At 33.9% G+C, this 16,529-nt stretch overlaps 2 protein-coding genes across 2 annotated transcripts; both read right to left on the bottom strand.

Annotated features, from left to right (window-relative positions):
* Positions 1 to 2,182: 2,182 nt before the first annotated feature.
* Positions 2,183 to 3,926, bottom strand: LOC132760140 (uncharacterized). The gene is made up of 2 exons (XM_060752048.1): positions 3,799 to 3,926; positions 2,183 to 2,578 (listed from the first exon to the last, which is right to left on the bottom strand). The coding sequence occupies exons 1-2, from the start codon at positions 3,842 to 3,844 to the stop codon at positions 2,214 to 2,216; spliced, it is 411 nt and encodes a 136-aa protein (XP_060608031.1). The 5' UTR covers positions 3,845 to 3,926; the 3' UTR covers positions 2,183 to 2,213.
* Positions 3,927 to 14,313: 10,387 nt separating this feature from the next.
* On the bottom strand, positions 14,314 to 16,106 carry LOC132760129 (uncharacterized). The gene is made up of 2 exons (XM_060752035.1): positions 15,517 to 16,106; positions 14,314 to 14,705 (listed from the first exon to the last, which is right to left on the bottom strand). Exons 1-2 carry the CDS (start codon positions 15,560 to 15,562, stop codon positions 14,314 to 14,316), a joined length of 438 nt encoding a protein of 145 aa, XP_060608018.1. The 5' UTR covers positions 15,563 to 16,106.
* Between the last annotated feature and the right edge of the window lie 423 nt (positions 16,107 to 16,529).

Raw genomic sequence — 16,529 nt, 5'->3', positions numbered from 1 at the left:
AAGAATAGCTGATAACGTACAAGCTCTAGCCTTGTCAGGGAAACTTTACGCTCATGCTTAGTACTGGTCGATCGCTTCTAGGTATGGATTCTTAAGTGTGTCTATAAGCATATAGCTTCTAAAACAATCAAGTTAAACAAGAAATATCTGTAAACAAGATACTTGGCTGAGGTAAATTTGCGTTTACTTGAAAAATCATTTCGAATTTTTGCATTCATGCAGAAATGTTCACAGTGTCTGTTTAATGATATAATAGTGTCAGTTTATTACTTGTGCAAATTCAAAGTTGTGATCACAAACAGTATGTATTATGCAGGGTTCACAGAACGGCTGTAAGTTACGAGTTGTTTTACTGTGCTAGTTTATGTATGGGCAATATCTCCCCTATACGACATAGAAGCGACCCAGAACAAAACACCCAATAATCTAGATTTGGCTGTTTATCGGAGAATCACATGGGCCAATTACTCTTCGACCGAAGTTTTCATGTGTCAAATCAGTTTTTTAGCTCACAAAGTGACAGGGTGAGCTTTTGTGATCGCTTTTCGTCCGGCGTCCGTCCGTCCGTCGTCCGTAAACTTTTACTTTAAATGATATCTCCTCATATGCCACTAAGCCAATTTCATCCAAAATTCACAGGAATGTTCCTTTGGTGGTCACCTTTAAAAAATGTTCAAAGAATTCTATGCAGAACTCTGGTTGCCATGGCAACCGCAAGAACTTCTTTTTAAAAAAACAAAGAGCTAGAGCTTAGATATTTAGCATAAAACATCTTCTAGTGAGTGTCTACTAAGTTTGTTGAAATTAAATTGGCCTTACCCCAGGGGGTCATTGATTTTCCCGATATGCATATAGTAAAAACTTTAAAAATCTTCTTTTAAAGAACCCAAAGAGTTAGAGGTAAGATATTTAGCATGAATTTTCTTCTAATGGGTGTCTACCAAGTTTGTTCAAATAAAAGCCCTGGGGTCAAAATTGGCCCCGCCCCAGACGGTCTTTGATTTTCCCTATATGCATATAGTAAAAAGAACCCAAAGAGCTAGAGCTAAGGTATTTAGCATGAAACATGTTCAAATGGATGTCTACCAAGTTTGTTCAAATAAGAGCATTGGGGTCGAAATTGGCCCCACCCTGGGGGTCATTGATTTTCCTTTTATGTGTATATCAAAAACTTAAAAAATCTTCTTTGAAAAACCCAAATAGCTAGAGTTTAGATACTAAGCATGAAACATTTTCTAGTGAGTGTCTACAAACTTTGTTCAAATAAAAGCCCTGGGGTCAAAATTGGCCCCGCCCCGGGGACCATTGATTTTCCTGTATAGCAAAAACTTAAAAAAAAATCTTCTTTGAAAAAACCCAAATAGCTAGAGTTTAGATATTAAGCATGTAACATCTTCTAGTGAGTGTCTACAAAGTTTGTTCAAATAAAAGCCATGCGGTCAAAGTTGGCCCCGCCCAGGGGGACATTGGTTTTCCTTATATGTGTATAGCAAAAACTTAATTATCTTCTTTGAACAAAACCAAATAGCTAGAGTTAAGTTAAAACTGGCCCGGCCCCAGGGGTGTCATTGTTTTTAAAACTATATGTGTATAGTAAAAACTAAAACAAACTTCTTTTAAAAAACGAACGGCCTTCGTGGTCAATTCCTACGCATTAAAACTCCAAACCGGTGTTAAATAGCCGATATACACCTCTCAGGCCGATGTTATTTCTTAAGCAAAGATCGAAGACGCCATCACGTACAAAACATACACTGATTCTTATAATTTCATTCCTATTCCAATTCATTTTAACCCTCGTCGCTTTAGACTGAAACAGAATTTATTAAGTAATATGCATAATTCTGAATGTAATTTTAGACTTCTAACTGCGTAATCTAAATCAGCCACCATGGAAAATCGATTTAAACTTAAATATCTGAAAATTTTATATAAAACGTGAAAGAACTGAAAAATCTGAGAAACTTTTTAAAAAAAGTTCGTTTTCGAAACTCCCCTTTTAGATCAATAATTAAAGATTACGTAAACCATTTCAGAAAGAGCCTTTATATCATTTTACTTATTTTAGAATGGCCAATGGGATTCCCATGTTTCAGTTTGAGTTTTAAAAAATTCCAATCAAAATTCTACTTATATTCAATTCCTTCCTGTAAATTTTACAGAATGTCGTCCTTCACATTTTGCAGGAAGTCGAACTGATTTTAGACGGCCTTTCATGGTTTTGTGTATGGATCATATACGTATACGAGTTCCTTTATAAACTTACTTGACATACTTTCAGTTGAAATCGAACTTCTAGACTCAGTAGATATAAAATACATCGTTGTACTACCATACGCTTGAGAACTGCCTGTGGTACTGTAATAAGCCTGATCGTCGTTGTTGTCACCTGGCAGACGTCCAGGGTCAGGACCTGGTTGCCTAACATTTGGTATAAAACCGCCCGTAAGAAAAGTCGTGGACTGTGTGTTTCCGGGAGATGTAGAATTGTTGGCCCAAGGTGTCACACTTCCTGGTTCTGGATTTGGAGGAAAAGAACTCCCTATGTGTTGACAAAGATGCAGAACGATGACTACCGCTTTAAATAGAAACAACAATGTTTACATGCTTTGATTAAAAGACATTAAAGCATTGCTATTTATTTAAAATATTGTCCAGTTATAAGCATATTGCAAAACGTATTTTTTACTAGACACTGTGCTCCTCTTCATGGTACTGAACGCATTAAAACAAGAAAGAAAAACATTGTGGCATCTTTACTTGCAACTGCAACTGTGTCCCTAATTTAAAAAGATAACTTGTTTTAACAGTAAATTCATTGTTGAAATGGTTTTACCAAAGGCTACTGACACGGTAATAGTTTAAAGAACTCGTTTTTAGAAATCGTTTTTATGGGTTTTTTTTTAATTACAATATAACCATATAATATCCAGCATGTATAATGATATATATTCAATGTTCTCTTTTCATTGACAAACATAGATGCATGAACCATTCTGTAAATAATGTAGAAAAGAAAGAGAAATCAAATGAGCCGCGTCACGACAAAACCAACATAATGCGTTTGCGACCAGCATGGATCCAACCCAGCCTGCGCATCCGTGCAGTCTGATCAGGATCCATGCTGTTCGCTTACCAACCCTATTACAAGTAGCAAAACTGATAGCGAACAACATGGATCCTGATCAGACTGCGCGGATGCGCAGGCTGGTCTGGATCCATGCTGGTCGCAAACGCATTACGTTGGTTTTGTCCTGACGCGGCTCAAATGATTTAACTTACGTATACAGTCCCGGTTGGTATTGAATATAACGTACATATAACAGATTGTTCAGTTAAAAAAATCTAGAGAATAAGCCCAAATGGTTATGAAAATAGATACTGTGTACCAATAATCGTGGAAAATTTATGTTAATGTCTTTTAGTTCCAAAAATCATCTACAAAAAAATAGTTTCCAAAAATATTTTTACATATCTATCTCCTATAAAGTTAACATGTATTTCTCGACCACAACTACAGTTTGTGCTTCTGCAAAAAATTTTCAATCTTGCGAATAAATTATTTCATACATTCTTTCCAAATTCAACTTTATTTTTTTTTAATTTTTGTACACCCACAAATGTTAAACGATAAGTTTAAACATCGTATTAACGCGTTTTGTTCCTCTTTGAAAAATATATTATCTTTCAACACAATTGGATATACTTCATCAAGAATTTCAAAAATATAGCTTTGATTAAGTTATATCACTTGATTAAAGAGTTAATTTTCAGTTACTAAACAAATGTTCTGCTTACCAAATCTGCTTGAGACTCTGTCATTCCAGCAAAGTTTACCAACCATTTTCCCAGAAGTACGAAACTGTGTTTGACTGTTTGCTGTTTAAGCGGAGCCTTGTATTACTAGATCTAATATGCTTATATTTCTCCCATTCAATTGTTTACGATATTTTTTTCTAAATAAAGACTATACGTATGTAAATGTTCAACTGCAATAAGAAGTTATCAGTTTTAATGATTTAATTTCATTATATACTCATCACCAAATTGATTCTCTTTCAATGATTTTCCTGTCGCTATGGAAATAATTGTTTGACGCCTTCTTGTATTCTGTGAACTTTATTTGCCAGACATTTGTCATTAACTTTTCCTTTAAATGTGCGAAGAATGACACGCCCTGATCTTGTCTAGTTAAAAGAAATCTTCCTAGGTACAAATGTTGCAAAGCTATGAATTGTAAATAAGGAAATCAACTATCAATCAAATAAATTATGTAAAATAATTACCGGGAAAAAACACTCACAAAATTCAACTGTCGCCAATTTTTACTCAAGACAATTTTTACGGTAAAATAAATATTTAATTTGTATTAATGTTATATCTTCTGATTAAAGGAATCAACTATCGATCAAATGAAATATGTAAATAAATGAAAACAAAAGCCACCGCCGGGCAGTGGCAACGCTTGACTTTATTTAAACTTCTTTAGTGCAAACAAATAAAAGGGGTAAACAAATTTTTTAAAAATGAAAGCAAAAAAAAAGTTATTCCTTTTTGAAAAATTTAATCCATGATGTTCAATTTTTTCACCTGAAATTGTTCATCAAAATATAAGAAAGTAGGTCATTTAGTTCACTTCATTTAAATCTAGGTCAGTTTATATCAAAGTTCAATTTTACATTTAAAACTGTACACATTGCTCTACATCAAAGGAAAAAAGTCACTTCGTTAAATTATCTAGGTCAGCAGATATCAAAGATCAATTTTACATCTAAAACTGTGCACATGGTCCAAAATCCATAGCTGTATACCAAAGGACCAGAAAGTAGGTCACTTTGGCAAATTTTCTAGGTCACCTTATATCAAAGTTCAAAAGTAGGTCACTTCATCAAAATCCAAGTCAGCTGATATAAAAGTTCAATTTTACATCTAAAACTGTGCACAAGGTTTTTAAATCTTATTGCTAAATAGAATACAATAAAAGAATTTCATTAATTTGACATTGACAGTCAATGTTAGTTAAAGGTCAAGGTCAAATCTGAATTATTCAATATGTTCGTTTGGTAGAAAGGCTTGTTTTGTCCAAGTATAAATCAAATCCGTACATAAATAACAAAAATAAATTTTACCAAAATTCAATAATTTTGACCTTGACTGTCAAGGTCATTTAAACCTTAAGGTCAATGTCAGTTCAACCTTTTAGGAGGTCTAGTCCAAAAGGTTGTTTTGTCCAGATAATCCATTATAAATTACCAAGATGATCTCTTGACGTACTTCTTAATAAAAAGTGATTTGAAAAAGCTGTGAAAAAATAGTGTGTACAAGAAAAGCATGGTGTTATTTTATGAATATTTATATGTATTGATGGGAAATGAAAGTATTGACTGACAAAGATTTGGATATGTTGTATATGTGTGTGTTTACTTTTTGCTGATGCTATTCAGTCCTGATAAATATACAAGCCCAGTTAAACATGATTTTTTGTTCCAGTAAGATGTGAAATAACAGGTAAAAGACTGGGGTGAATTTACCTACAAGTTAATTGCATTTAATTTGCAGAAAATAGCATCATGATAAAATATGAAGCATGTACAAAAATGTGTTTTGCTGTTTGAGCAGGGACGAAGGGTAAAATATACACCAAATATATATCTGCATAGATCTGTTAAAAATGGAAACTTATATACATATTAAACTTTATTTTAGAATAGTGTTTTTGAGAAATAAATGTAATATCATTTTTTGAGGTTTAATGGGCCTTTAACTTCATTGCACAAACAAACTATTGCAGCTGTGTTTCTTTTCTATCTATTTTTCATTGAAAAAAAAAGACAAACAGACTCAAAACGTTCTTGAAATGAGCAGCGTCACGACAAAACCAACATAATGGGTTTGCGACCATCATGGATCCAGATCAACCTGCGCATCCGCGCAGTCTGATCAGGATCCATGCTGTTCGCTATCAGTTTCTCTACTTGTTATAGCATGGATCCTGATCAGACTGCGCGGATGCGCAGGCTGGTCTGGATACATGCTGGTCACAAACGCACTATGTTGGTTTTGTCGTGGCGCGGCTCAAATGTAACGTATACCGTATACGAATTGTGCGAACGAGGGATGAGTATACATAATAATACAAAATGTAATAATAATAAAACTTTATTTTAAGAAGGTAACATATAAGTGTACAAAGTTTAAATTATATACAAAAGCATATAGTATGTGTCATTTTACCATTTGACATTTTTTGAAACACTCGTTTTTCCCCATAGATTTATTTTAGTCCGATTGTGTAAGAAGTTATACGCTTATAGGCACATTCTATAAGCTTATTCTTTGTGCAGCAATATTTGCACTTCATATTTTGCAATCAGCATGGTAAAACGGCTTTACGTACAAATCAATACAGAAGTGTCTTTTTATTCTCAAAAGACCCGTAACTAATTACAGGTGATACAAATTTAAATGTTTTATTTAGCATGAATAATTTCAAGTAAACGAATCAAAGAAATCAGTGTCTGGTTTTTAGCTTCTTATTGTAAACATAGATTAAGGGGCCGGTACCCAAGATTAATGAAATCTTTGAAAGGTTAGATAATAATGGAATAATTCACAATATTGTTTTGAACTGGTTAACGCCTGATGACAAAAATCAAAACAATTACATTTTAAAAAAACACTTTTTGGAGCAGCATGCCTCCAGCTTCATGCTAATTTTCATGATATTTTCAAATGCATAAAAAAGTAAAAAAATGACAGGTAAACAAAGACAAGAGGGCCATGATGGCCCTGATGTCGCTCACCTGTACATAGGCCCCCGGAGCGGGGCCAGTTTAAACCCCGGGGCTTTTATTTGAACAAACTTGGTAGACAACCATTAGAAAATGTTTCATGCTAAACATCTAAGGTCTAGTTTGTTGGGTTTTTTAAAAGAAGATTTTTTTAAGTTTTTTCTTTACACATATAGTTAAAAACAATGACACACCTGGGGCAGGGGCAGTTTTGACCCCAGGGCTTTTATTTGAACACTATTTGTAGACACTTACTAGAAAATGTTTCATGCTTAATATCTAAACTCTAGCTATTCGGGTTTTTTCAAAGAAGATTTTTAAGTTTTTGCTATACTCGTATAAGGAAAATCAATGTCCCCTGGGGCGGGCCAAGTTTGACTCCATGGCTTTTATTTGAACAAAATTTGAAGACACTCACTAGAAGATGCTTCGTGCTTAATATCTAAACTCTAGCTATTTGAGTTTTTTCAAAGAAGATTTTTTAATTTTTGCTATAGTTTTACACATATAGGGAAAACGAATGACCTCCGGGGTGGGGCCAATTTTGACCCCAGGGCTTTTATTTGAACAAACTTTGTAGACACTCACTAGAAGATGTTTCATGCTCAATATCTAAACTCTAGCTATTTGGTTTTTTCCAAAGAAGATTTTTTAAGTTTTTCCTATACACATATAAGGAAATTTGAAAAATCAATGACCCCCTGGGTTGGGCCAATTTTGACCCCAGGGCTCTTATTTGAACAAACTTGGTAGACATCCATTAGAACATGTTTCATACTAAATATCTACAAAATATCTTAGCTCTAGCTCTTTGGGTTCTTTAAAAGAAGATTTTTAAGTTTTTACTATATGCATATGGGGAAAATCAATGACCCCCTGGGGCGGGGCCAATTTTGACCCCAGGGCTTTTATTTAAACAAACTTGGTAGACACCCATTAGAAGATGTTTCATGCTAAATATCTTAGCTCTAGCTCTTTGGGTTCTTTAAAAGAAGATTTTTAAAGTTTTTACTATATGTATATAGGGAAAATCAATGACCCCCTGGGGCAGGGCCAATTTTGACCCAATGGCTTTTATTTAAACAAACTTGGTAGACATCTATTAGAAGGTGTTTCATGCTAAATACCTTAGCTCCAGCTCTTTTGGTTCTTTAAAAGAAGATTTTTTAAGTTTTTACTATATGCATAAAGGGAAAATCAATGACCCCCTGGGGCGGGCCAATTTTGAACCCAGGGCTTTTATTTGAACAAACTTGGTAGACACCCATTAGAAGATGTTTCATGCTAAATATCTTAGCTCTAGCTCTTTTGGTTCTTTAAAAGAAGATTTTTTTAAAGTTTTTACTATATGTATATAGGGAAAATCAATGACCCCCTGGGGCAGGGCCAATTTTGACCCAAGGGCTTTTATTTGAACAAACTTGGTAGACATCTATTAGAAGGTGTTTCATGCTAAATACCTTAGCTCTAGCTCTTTTGGTTCTTTAAAAGAAGATTTTTTAAGTTTTTACTATATGCATAAAGGGAAAATCAATGACCCCCTGGGGCGGGGCCAATTTTGACCCCAGGGTTTTTATTTGAACAAACTTGGTAGACACCCATTAGAAGATGTTTCATGCTAAATATCTTAGCTCTAGCTCTTTTGGTTCTTTAAAAGAAGATTTTTTTAAAGTTTTTACTATATGCATATCGGGAAAATCAATGACCCCCTGGGGCGGGGCCAATTTTGACCCAAGGGCTTTTATTTGAACAAACTTGGTAGACACTCACCAGAAGATGTTTCATGCCAAAAATCTAAGCTCTAGCTCTTTGGGGTTGTTAGAAGAAGATATTTTAAGATTTTTCTTTTGGTTGCCATGGCAACCAGAGTTCTGCATGGAATGGAATTCTTTGAACAATTTGTTAAGGCTTCACACAAGGAACATCCCTGTGAAGTTTCATTATGATCTGCCTTATGGTTTCAGAGGAGATGTCGTTTTAAAAGTGTGAACGGACAACGGACGACATACGACGGACGACAGACGACGGACGAAGAGTGATCCTAATAGCTCGCCCTTAGCATATGCTCAGGTGAGCTAAAAATAATTTATACATTGCAAACGGCACTAAATCGCTATGAAAATTACCAAAAATATGTCAGAATATGTATAATAATGCTTACTGCGTTAGTCACGCAGGAAAAATATTCTGATAAATACTGTGAAGTCAGTTATTAATTGCATATAACATGGATTGGATCGTGAATATGTTTACTTTACTTAAAATTTTAGCACATTTATCACAATGCTGATTTAAAAAAATATATATATATTGGCTCATCCAGAGGCATGCAGCTTTAAGATCATATCCTAGCTAAAGCTCTACAACCTTGTGTTATTAGCATCGAAAGCAGAGCTGATTGTAATGAGATTGAGTCCAGGGTAAAAATGGCTCACTTTGGAAAACGTAAAAAATGACGAAACATATTGTAGATTTAAAAAATATCTTACAGCTGAAGAAAAAGAACCCAAAATATCTGGATACATGTTTTTGTAATCTGCTAGTATATGGGTCCATCAAGCGTTATATAAATGACACTAAACAACAACAATTCTGAATTCCTTCTCCATATGACAAATACCAAATATATCCGATACGCTTGCAATTTTCATACATTGTTGTTGTTGTTTCTTTTGTCTTTATAAGCGACTTTTTAAAAAACTGATGCTGTATTGTCAGCTGTATTTCAATCTTCATAATTCAGGCTCTTATCATAAACAGTTATCAAGTTTAAAAAAATAAACTTTTATAATGCTTCAAAGAGCTCTAGTATTGCGGTCATAAAGCCTAAAACAAACAAAAAATGACATTTTAACATAGATCAAGCGAAACAGTCATATAATGGAGAAAAAAAATCTCAAACAAAAAGGAATGAAGTATTATCAAATATACTTAGAATAAAATTGAAAATCGATAACAAACTCAATTTAAGTGAAAAGCGTTGCAACTCTTTCATTCTCGATAAAAAAAACAATCATGCTCACGGTGTGGGAATCTGAGAATTTTCACACAATATATTTGTTCAGACCTTTATCAGATCTGTACACAAATCCCCAGTCCCATCATGTCAAATATAACCTCAATGAAGTCGCTTTAATATTCTGTCATTGTAAACTTTTTTCTTTTAAGAATCCAAGTGACAATAATGTAGCGGCCATCAACCTCCTACACAGTGGTCCCCCTTTGCTTCGCTGCACAGGCAAAGCCAATCAAATCACTGTGAGGAGTTTGAGCTGCCATATGAATCTTGAGACAATATATTGCATTATGAAGAATTTATTCTTAATTTGGACTTTGAATACGTATGAATGCGTCCCGTTTCAAACGAAATGAGTCGATAAAATCGCAGGTTTGTCAATCTATACATTGAATTCGCTGGAGTCATTTCTTTCCCGCAAATTAGTACATGAAAATATGTTAAAACTTCTTGATTCATAAGAAAGGCGACTGTAATCCTCATTTGATGATTTTTCATTTGATAATTGATTTTTGTATACTTTTCAAACAAATAATGGAATAGCAAATCTTCTGAATGCCTAATCCTTAACCATTTTCTGTAATACATGTACATTTATTGTACTTTGATATATTTACTTAGTAATATTAATTTGTTCAGTACTGATTGTCATGGAAACAGATTTTACAATCACATAGTTTTATGGTTGTCAAACATTTGATTTGCATCGTTGATAACAAAGTAAATATCGCTACTATATAGTCATTAAAAAAAGGAATAATCGGGGGACAGATGTCGTCTTCTATAATAGTGTCCAGTACTTGTTTCTCATTCTCTAAAAAAATGTGTAATCTTTACTTAACAATTTTGTAATTACCTTGGACGGCTAAAGAAAGTATCTTTTTTATTTTATAATGAAAAACTTAACTACTAAGACAGCAAATGTCTTTTTTATGAGATATTGTCAATAATAATGAATGGGTTGTAGAGTTTTAATTTAGCAAACATATGTTATTGTTTTTTATGTTTGTTACTTACATATACTCGTATTTTCATTTCACGGAGGAAAGATATAAAAATGAAAGCTTTATACACGCACGTAAATTAAGCACTTGGGTAGTGAAAAATATATCACCTAAAAGTATAGTAGATAATGGTTGGATAATACTATACATATACATGTGTAGGGTTAAGTGTCAACGGTTTTAGCGTAATTTAGAAATGTCATTTTACCAGGTCCTTATATACATTACTTCATTAAGCTTAGTAGAAAAACAAATGATGAATAGTATACACATAAAACTTGATTAAAAGCTTAAATTACTCAAAAAACAAATTTTCTTTTCATACACCTAGAAGTGTAAATACAGTGTACTGAAGATGTAAATATGATGTCATAAGCGACATTCTAATTTATAGAACTAAGATAAACACGGATAATATATAGACAGTAAATGCTGTAGATAGGTTGATTTCCGGTGCACGAGAATTAGGTGTGTATATATCAGAGTTACATCTGGTCGTGTCACAGCACTTGTTACATTCGGTGATGGAATTGCCCCCGTCCATGCAATAATAACTTGTGTAGTCGAACGTGCACGACTGACTAGAACATGATCGGGAATAGGTCTCGGTCGAGTTGACAATTGTAACTTTAGTCTGAAATATAACATCAAAACCATCTAAAAACATGTATTATAACAACCTACATTGTACATGTTATTAAAAAAGAAACAGAAAATAAAAAGATTTTTAAAAAAAATCAGAGAATTTCAAACATAACTTGTTTCAGTGCAAAAAGAATAGATCATCAGCTAATCAGTATACATGTATGTAAATTGAACAAAAGTTTCCATTAAAGTAAATTGGTCTTTTATGGAAGGTATGTAATACAATAAATTATTACGTTGACAGAGTTTAGTATCAGTTATAACAACAAACGACATAAATCTATAATACATGTACATATACTAAAATTTTCTTTCCTTGCATTTCGACGAAAGCACTTTGCAATACATAGTTTTATATCGCTTACACTTGTGAATTGTTTTAAAAGCAAACACACAAAAACAAACAACATACAGAAAAACAACAATTTTAGCAAAGACTCATTAAATATAGCATTTGAAGGTAATTATTGGAAAAGAAATTGATTTGTTTTACCCAACACGTTTCTCCTGTAGAGCAGATATTAACCGTGTCAGTGCTGGAGCGTTGTCCACAGACATCGTTACTTCCGTCACACGTATAGCACGATATGGGTCCGACCTATAAATTATAATTGAGTCGTGCCACGACAAAACCAACGTAATGCGTTTGCGACCAGCATGGATCTAGACCAGCCTGCGCATGCGCGCAGTCCGATCAGGATCCATGCTGTTCTCTATCAGTTTCTCTACTTGTAATAGGGTTTGTAAGCGAACAGCATGGATCCTGATCAGACTGCGCGGATGCGCAGGCTGGTCTGGATCCATGCTGGTCGCAAACCCACTATGTTGGTTTTGTCATGACGCGGTTCATATAAAGAAACTCTCAAATCTACTACTAAAATACAACCGTGTCTTAAATCGGCAGTTTTACAAGTAAAGTTCTGTTATTTTTGGTATGGTCATTAAAACTAATAACTGTATATTTATCTTTAAAAAAACGCTCTAAAGACAAAAGGAATATCACATATTTATGTTTGATATTTGAATTGACAAAAAGACAGAACGCTTATATTAATATTTAAAATTTCTCCTGCCTTTAATTGTTCGCGATGATCTAGACAATCACAAATGGTGCATGCAACAATAAACACAAATTCCCTCATCTCATTTGACATTAAAAATCTGGAAAAGGTAGATACCTCCACATTAAAGAAGGAAAAAAAGTCGAGTCTGTTCAAAAGAGAAAGTGGATAGTGCAAACATCTGTAGCCCTCTCCCCGACCCACCCCACCTTCACCGCCAACACCGGCTTAAGGGGCATTCAATCCGGAACACTAGTCTTATTGTTTAAGAATCAAAGATTCCCAATAACTAGAAAAAGTAAGCCTTTTTATGACATGTATTAGGATTCGTGTTAAAACAAAAACAACACTGCCATATCTTCATTTTAAAACAGGCATGCTTTTATAACTGAAATACTGTAACATATTGCCGTGCATAGCAAGTTCACCAACCAAGCTTAAATATTTCAGTTATCATGTAATGGACTTTTAAAAAAAAAAAAGTTTTTTTTTTTCTATTTCCGTTCATTCTGACCCGAGAAAGAGATACTTTAGTAATGCCTACTTGGTAAATTATCATGCTTATAATTATGTCTCTTACATACGTTTTCTTTATTCAAAGCTCCATTGGAATCCAGAGATAACATACACAACAGTAAAAGGTAAAAACCACAACAGAAAGATAACAAAGAAAGATATAAACAATAAGCAAGAATATGTTTTAAATGGAAGCAATATTGTGTTTTAAATGGAAACAAAAGTATGTTTCAATAATGAAAGGGAGAATAGAAAAAAAATCAGTGAAACTAAACCATAGAGAAAAAGGCATTTATTTCCTAAAGTTCTAACGTTTCGTAACTAGCCGCCTTAAAAGTAGGTAATATAATTGCCATATATGATAAGTTTACACCAAACTTACCATTGCTTTGAAATTAAGGGAATATTTCCCATAAAACATTTAATCTACAAGATATTGATATCAAACTTAACATTGCTTTGAAGTAAAAGGAATATTTCACATACAACATTTAAATGATATAATCTACAAGGTATTGATATCAAACTAACAGTTGCTTTGATAGCACGTATACAACATTTAGTCTACAAGATTTTAATACCAAACTTACCGTTGCTTAAAGATAAAGAAAACATATGAAGCATTTTTTACTATGAATAGAATGTTAACATGTACAAATAAGACGGTGAAAACAAATGTAAATTATGGTAACTTAGCCCTGAAATAATGAAAAATGTTTAAATACATTGAAGACAGCTGTAATGTAACACGATACTACTTTTAATTATGTAGTTTTGCATCTTTTTTTCTTTAATCATAAAATTAACAGTAAAATGTTTTGCATGTGTGGGTCTCATTGAATAGAATTATCAAGTATTGACTGTAATAAAGTTTAAGATACTTACTTTCTACGATTGTAGTAGTTACTGTTGACATCGAATTTGTAGATTGCCCACCTTCTGAAGTCGTGGATTGTACGTTGCCGGAAGTTGAAGATGACGAAGATTGTACGTTGCCGGAAGTTGAAGATTGTGAAGAACCTGAATTCGTAGATTGTACATTACCAGAAGTTGAAGATTGCGCAGAACTTGAAGTCGTGGATTGTACATTACCGGACGTTGAAGAAGGCGCAGAACCTAGAGTTGTTGACTGTACATTACCGGAAGTTGAAGATTGCGCAGAACTTGAAGTCGTGGATTGTACATTACCGGAAGTTGAAGATGGCGCAGAACCTAGAGTTGTTGACTGTACATTACCGGAAGTTGAAGATGGCGCAGAACTTGAAGTCGTGGATTGTACATTACCGGATGTTGAAGAAGGCGCAGAACCTAGAGTTGTTGACTGTACATTGCCGGACGTTGAAGATGGCGCAGAACCTGATGTGGCGTGATGTCGTGGATTGTACATTACCGGACGTTGAAGAAGGCGCAGAACCGATTGAGGTAGACTGATCAGTAACAGAATCTGATGTTAAACCATTGCCAGTAGATGATGTCTGCACAACGGTAGAAGTAACGTGTTGTGTGGTCGATGTTGCTGCTTCAAATGTAAACTGGCCGTCTGCTGTTGTTGTTGCTATGTCTGCGGTAGTTGTTCCGATCGAGGTTGCCGATGAACTACCTGTTGTCACAGATGTCGATGCGCTAAAAGCACTCCCAATGTTTTGACAGAGATACAAAATGACCACTGACGCTGTGAAAATAAGAAAAGAAAGCGTGTACATCCTTTTAAAGCAGAATGTCTCCAGATTCTTGCTAATTTGGGTGAAAATTTTGAAAATGCATTAATTGCACATAAGCAAAATATTACTTGAACATGAAATCTATCTTTTCTAAAAGATTGCAATCCTATTATTAGCACATTGCAATGGTGATAATTGGGAAGACCTTTGTACCATGTCACGTAGTACATCGAATACGCATAGCAGATAATTTCTTACAATAACATTTTTTGGTCACGTGTAAAATATATTAATAATGCAGACATATCTAACTTTGAGCTTGGACCTAACATTTTAAGGTCCCCGCTTTGAGCAAGTTTTTGTTTGATTGTTTTATTGGTGGATTAAGTGGAACTGATCATTGTAATGACCACGGCGACTTTCCTAGCTTTACTTGTGGAGAGAGACCTTAGTGATCCCTTTGTATATTATTTCAGACAACGAGCGGGTATCAGAGTAGAATCATTGACATTCCGTATGCGAGCTACATTGTTTCCTTACATGGAACAATCAAAAGTCTCTCAAGGGATTTGAACCAATAAACTTGGCGGGGAGGTGGGGGTGAGTGATAAGAGTCAACAACCTAAATCACTCGGTCAAGGAGTTACCAACTCCGAGAAAATATTCTTGGAATCCAATGGACTGTTGGAAGGAAAATTGTACAGAAACTGGTTATAAATACATTTTCCAAATAATTCATTTGTTTGATATTATTATCAGTTTTGATAAATTAAAATTCTTTTATCAACTATATATATGAAATATAGCAAGTATGCCGCTTACCAAGTCTGCGACGAAGTCGTTTATTCCCGGAAAGTTGTCCAATCATCTTTATTTTATTTCTTGTAAAATAAAAACACCTTTTTATCGTGCGTAAAAGGAAAAAGACTATACTCCTTTTGTCAAAAAATCACTTTTCTAGCAGATCTTCGATACACTAGTTTTGTATATCTGTTTTCTTCCATTCGAAACTTTCGAATAACTATATTAATATGGACAAACTTGATAAATGATGAAATTTCAAAGCGTATAATTATAACAATAATATTTTCAGTAAAAGCAAGGTATCAGTTTGAATGTCTTAAACAAATATTGACTCATCAGATAATGGACTTGATGTCACAGATTCTGTGGAATGTTTTCCCGGTCACTATGGAAATGATTTGATAATAAATTGATCGCCTTTTGCGGCAGCGTTCAATACCCAACGTCGTAAATCCCCTAAAGTGACAAATAGTGTTCATAAAATTAACTTTGTATTTGCTCACTATTATTACCGTAAACAGTACTACTAGTTAAAGGAATGATAATTCTGTAACCGGAAATGGTAAGATTTAGGTTGGAATTTCCCAATTTTGTACGCGACGCAAAAAAAATGACTTAAAATTTTGTACATTTTCGTCCAATCAAATACTTTGTAAAACGGGTATGATTCCGCCCTAATCATGATACCTTGGTTTAATTTTGGAGCAAAGTAAACATAATTATTGTAAACAAAGGATGAGGGATTGTCCAATTTCATCAACAATAACACAATTATATTCCAACCTTAATTTAAAACTAACGCACATTTCTCCGTCACCTATACATGTAATAGAGATATAATAGATGTAATTGTATTGGAAATTTACAAATATCATATCAAAAATCGACATTCTACCTCTATATTTATATTGTTATAGAAAATATTTTGACAATAAAGGTGAAATAGAATCAAATTGCGTACAAGTATATTGACTGCAAACTTTGGCTTTATTTTTATTCATCAGACGGACTTTCGGCTGTGTCAGAGAAGC

Source organism: Ruditapes philippinarum, unplaced genomic scaffold (genome assembly GCF_026571515.1).
Source record: "Ruditapes philippinarum isolate M1 unplaced genomic scaffold, ASM2657151v2 ctg3111_1_1_1_1, whole genome shotgun sequence".
In the NCBI taxonomy this organism is placed as follows: Eukaryota; Metazoa; Mollusca; class Bivalvia; order Venerida; family Veneridae; genus Ruditapes; species Ruditapes philippinarum.
This window is presented reverse-complemented; position numbering and strand designations above follow the sequence as displayed.